This window comes from Mastomys coucha, unplaced genomic scaffold, assembly GCF_008632895.1.
Source record: "Mastomys coucha isolate ucsf_1 unplaced genomic scaffold, UCSF_Mcou_1 pScaffold11, whole genome shotgun sequence".
Classification (NCBI taxonomy): Eukaryota; Metazoa; Chordata; class Mammalia; order Rodentia; family Muridae; genus Mastomys; species Mastomys coucha.
In genome coordinates, this window is record NW_022196893.1 from 30,043,044 (window position 1) to 30,048,363 (window position 5,320).

The 5,320-nt window shown below is 46.9% G+C and overlaps 1 protein-coding gene across 3 annotated transcripts in view; it reads right to left on the reverse strand.

The window, feature by feature from the left end:
* Positions 1 to 4,764, reverse strand: part of Prkag1 (protein kinase AMP-activated non-catalytic subunit gamma 1) — a 17,685-nt gene extending 12,921 nt beyond the window's left edge. The window contains exons 1-2 of one of the 3 annotated variants that reach the window (XM_031355040.1): positions 4,681 to 4,764; positions 3,043 to 3,123 (exon numbers count right to left, since the gene is read on the reverse strand). Coding sequence is in view for 1 of the 3 variants with exons in the window: in XM_031355031.1 (XP_031210891.1) it covers positions 4,681 to 4,689 (9 nt within the window). In the remaining 2 variants the exon portion in view is untranslated. The remainder of the gene's footprint in view (positions 1 to 3,042; positions 3,124 to 4,680) is intronic. The other 2 variants (XM_031355031.1, XM_031355045.1) reach the window with 2 other exon arrangements.
* Positions 4,765 to 5,320: the final 556 nt, after the last annotated feature.

A 5,320-nucleotide genomic window follows, 5' to 3' on the forward strand; every position in this document is an offset into this window, starting at 1 on the left:
GAGAGCTGGTATGGCTTAGGGAGAGAGAGTGGTAGCTGGTGAACCAATGGTTTCCTTTAGGAAACACTGCAAAACTCTTCAAGAAATATTAGTTCAGTTGAGGATGGTGGCACCCACCACTTGGGAGGGTGAGGAAGAAAGGTTCAGGTTTGAAACAAGACTTGGCTACACAACCAGTTTGACTTTAGCCTGGGCTACAAGAGACTCTGTCTCAACATTCACTAGAAAGAAGAGAGGAAACATATTATCTCATTTTGTTGTTGTTTTTTTTTAACAACTCTGAGGTAAACAATGTAATTAACGGTACAGAAATGAGACTCAAGAGTCCAGGCTCACACAGCTGCAAAAGCATGAGCTGGGTAGGGACCTGAACACGGATCTGTCCTTACACAGTACACTGCTAATGAAATGCTAGGTCTTGGTTGGTTGGTTGGTTGGTAGTGTTTCAACTCTTGGAGACTATGCAGGGCTTACAACTTAAGTTCCTCTTGCCTTATCATGCCTGGCCTCAGGATACAGGTGTACATTACAATAAACCAGCTGTGGCAGGGCATGCTCGAAATCTCAGAGCTCTGGAGGCAGATACAGGGGGATCGTAACAAGGGTGAGATCAGCCTGGTCTACACAGGCTACAACAGTAAAACTCTCAAAATCCTAAAACAAAACCAGAGTTAAGACTAAAATATCTGAGTTTAAGGTTGGTACCAAAAGGTTCTCACAGATCTACTTCATTAAAATGAGCACATTCGGAGTGGCATCACATACCTCTAATCCCAGCACTAAAAAGACAGATGCAGAGGAGCACAAATTTGAGGCCAGCCTGGGCTATGATACGAACTTGAGGCAAGCGGCAAACCCACATAAATGCCCTAGAGGACACAGCTCTTCCCAAACGCTCCCAAGCATAGCCGTGGCACTAGAGTCACGGTCACGGGACTTCCAGAGGGACATGTCTGGGGAGATCTAAGCACCAGACCATCCCACCCAAACAAAACTTGAATGATAAGGACCATCTACAACAAGGACTGGAGTTCTCTCAGTACCCTTGGGAATCAAAGGGTTGGATGCATAGTTTCCTCTCCTGAGAAAGTCTGGGATTAAGGCGATCTTACACAAACAAGCGTTCGCAGAGCTCTCTCAAGTGGAACATTCAGAAACCGCATTGCTATCTAGGAACCAAGGGATCATCAAAGTGTCTACTGTCATTCATACTTTGGCTCCGTCTGCTCTGGGTAATGTGCCCTACATAAACTTAAACATTACTTCACTGTTACAGCCTGTGTAGAGACATGAAGTAAAAAGGTTGAGGTTGAACCTAAGAGACAGCTGGGAAACAGGGTCCAGAGGGTAAAACTCCTTCCAGTATACTGGGTGGGCAACTAATTATTTTTTTCCTCTGGGCTTGATAAAACTATCAGTCTGCTCTGGAATTTTTGGCAAGGTTATCGGAATGACAACAGTCTCATTGTTTAAAACTGGAGAGTGCTCTTCCACAGTAAAGATGACAGCAGCCCTCATGGAGACACAAAGGCACAGCAGCAGCTACTTCTGAAAGTGATGGCACCTATCTCATAACACACTGTGCTACAGTTTATTCTGTTATTCTGCACATTGTCTATGGAAACAGATTATAAATTCCTCTACCTAGAGGATGGTGCCGCTCACAGTGGGCTAGGTCTTCCCATGGCAGTTAGCTAAGACACTCCTCCACAGACTCGCCCAAAGATAACCCCTCACTGAGGCTTTCTTCCCAGGTGATTCTAGGTTGTATCACGTGGACAAGCTAACAGTCAAACACAATTAAACAACCACCACAGAAACAATTAAAACACGACTTCATCCTTCCTGCCAGTTTTTCCACAAATGGGAGAATTATGGCCACTCCCCTCTTCCTTTAATAAGAGAAAGCTGAGAACTCTGGGTAGTGGTATGCAACTGCATTCCCAGTGCTCAGGAGGCAGAGTTAGAAGGATTAGGAGTTCAAGACCAGCCTCAGCTACAGAGTGACGTCAAGGTTAGCCTATGCTACATTAACCTGACTCAAAACAATAACAAAACATCCAAAACAAACCATCTTAGGGAACCAAAAACATATCACTGTACCACACATGTGTAAAGTATTATTACAGAGACGGAGGGTAGATCTGACGCTAAGACAAAACTGCTTTCCAAACTCATGATGTATGTTTTCAGTTGTGTTCCAACCACACATTCCACAGAATATCTATGCACATTATCTAAGGAAACAGATTATAAATTCACAGAAGCCTTCAACTATCTTACACGTTGTATTTGACTCCCCTAGCCTGGGCCATTGTATATAATTAATACAGAGTATCTGTCCTTCGAGCCTGTTCTTAGCCTGTGACTTTCATTGTTTGGTTTTCTGTTTTTTCCTCAGTGCAACTATGCCGTCTGGGTGCAGCTGTTTTCCTTACAGATAAGACACGGCTTCGAGGTCAGAAATGCCCCCAAGGTGTCTCTGTCCGTTTTCCCAGCCGTGACTTGGGCTCTGCTCCATGCTCTGCACCACCTCTAAGCTTTTCTGAACTTCCCCGGAACGCTCTGCAGAGCTGAGCCTACAGCCTTGGGTGTGCAAGGTGAGGAGTCCTCCCGTAGGCCACACACACCTCCAGCTGTCCAGTGTGCTCTGCCTCAGCCTCCCTGCTCCACACCTATCCCACTCCTTGCTTTAGACTTTGGTCATGTTCTCTAGCCAAAGTAGCTCATTTGGAGAAAATTTCATATTTAACCACACAAAAAATACCTCCCAAAGCTTGAGAGATGATTAAGTGAATAAAAGAGCTTATTACCCCATAAGCCAGGTGACCTGTGTTTGATCTCCAAACCTACATTAGGGTAGAAAGAAAAAAGCAACTCTAGAAAATTGTCCTTTGCCGCCACATTCGTTCCATGGCACCTATGCTTGTTCTCTCACCCCACTATCTCTCTCTCTCCCTCTCTCTCTCTCTCCCTCCCCCTCCCTCTCTCACACATACACATACACACACACTTCAAAATTTAAAAAAAAAAAAAACTTACTTTCTGAAGTGGTTTGTTCTATTCACAGAAAGCTGTTAAGAATATTCTTCACCTGCATATTTCTACAACTTCTCAGAGTTCCTTGGACAATGACCGAGGAGACAAACCATGCAGGAAACAGAAAGGAAAAAAAAAAAAAAAGGATATTCTCAAAAGTACATTCCCTGCCTTGCTCCTAAATCTCCCACTGGTCCCCTTACTACAAAAGCCTAAGCTGGGAGTGCCCACATTGTGTAGAAGATATGAGCTACCTACTGAGACCCTGTCTCAAAGAAAAAAAAAAAACTGTATGTGTGTAATACTTCCAACTTGATTTTAGCCAACTTTTCTTACACCATCACCAAAATCCAGTTTCAACCCCGCCGGCAAGCCATGGGCCTGTACTCTGCTCACTGTAATTTCTCCTTCCTTTCCTCGGGGGTCGGTATCCTAAGGAAAGTACTTTCTACAGTCTACCTTAACAACAGCTTAGAAACGAACAGCCTTCCCCACCCCTCTCATCTCCGTCTCTGTAGTCCAGTATACATAAAGCAGAAGGCTAAATTCGGAAACACACAGAAAAGTTGCTTTTAAACTTTTAAACTCAAGGTTTATCATTTATACTTATAATGTAAATAATACATTTACAAGTTAAAAATGTATTGTTTTAAATTTAATGTAATCAGACTACTTTTGCTGAAAATGCTTTCTCTGTAGAAAACAAAATCCTTGCTTGGATAACCACTTGCATGCCATTTTACCACTGTTACCTTTCCTTCTTTATAAATTAAGTTACACTATTCCTTTGCAGACGAAGGTGCGGGGGTGGGGTGGGGTGGGGGTGGGGGGTTTTCACTCCAGGCCAAGTAACTGACTCAAAGAAAACGAGGAGAAAAAAAAAAATCTAAGAGCGAACCTCCAAGTGTTGCATGGATATACAGTGGGGGAAGACAAACCCCAAGCCGCCCTCAGAAGATAGTCGGTTAAAAACTATGGAGCAGGAAGTCGATGGGAGGGCCCTCGGAGTGGCAGTGAAAGGCTCCTGTGAATGAGGTAGGTCAAACAAGCAGCAGCTAACCTACAGCATCTGTAAGAGCTGACGGGGACCTGCCACCATTGGTCAACGCTGCTCGCAAAAAGAGAGCTGTCAACACGCAGGCATCGCGTCACTGATCAGGACGCGACCTAAACTTGTCCAAGGGACACACACAGTGGCCTCCTGGACTCCTTCCTTCAGGGAAAACTCAATTCTCGGGCTTATCAAAGGAGTGGAACCTCGCTGGATGCAGAGCAGCCTTTCCCATGTCCCCGCCAACATTTGCTTAAGCAGTCGCACAAACGGGGCCCTGGAGCTTTCTGCAAGCTGGGCTCGCTCCCCTACTAAGCGGGATCACAGCCCCGCTCTCGTGCAAACTTCTGAGAGGGCTCGAGGCACTCCAAGGCAGGCGGGCCAAGGTCCGAGCTCACAGCCCGCTCCCTGGCTGCCCGGGTACCGCGGACCCCAGGCGCGCACGGGTGTGGCCCAGAGCTAGGAGAGGCGCCCGCCAAAGCAGATGGGCAGCCCCAGACTCCAGCGCCAAGCCGGGCCCGGCCCTCCCCGGCTCCTAGCGGGGGTCTCCGGCTCCACAGCGCCCCCCGCCGCCCTCCTGCGCCACTCACCGACTCCATAGCGAGCGCCCGCCGGTTCCTCAGCTTGGAAAGCTCCCTTGCCGCAGACCCCGCCCCACATCCGGTGCCGCGCGCCACTTCCGCCTACGTCACACCCCAGCCCCAGGGCGGAAGGCGGGGAACCCACCCTTCCGGCAGCGGCTGAGCCCGGGTTGGATAACCTTCCTCCCCACCAGCTCTCCAGGACCTTAAGATCTGGCCAACGGCGAGGGTCATGGGACAGAGGCACTTGTATTTAAAATGTTCTTTTTTTTTATTTATCGTTTAAAAACAAACTTTGAAGAAGCAAAATCCAAAACTTGCCCTTTGCCTCTCGCAACATAAATTATGTACAGTTCAGAATGATCGCTGATACAAAACATGCCAAGGACAGGGGCGCTGGGGGTGGAGGAAGAGAGAGCGCTTTAAAAAAGGGAACCATTTCATCCGTTGTTACGAAGGACCAACCTTGCTGTACAGGATACACACAACACAAAATAAAGTTCTTCACGGGATTCACACTTGTCAGCGATTTATTTTTTTTTTAAAAAGGGGAGGGTCCTGGAGGTGAGGGTAGAAGGTAAAAAGGGAGAAACTGAAAATTGAGTATGTGCAAGTGTAAACCAACCCAAAATACAAACACGGGGGGCGG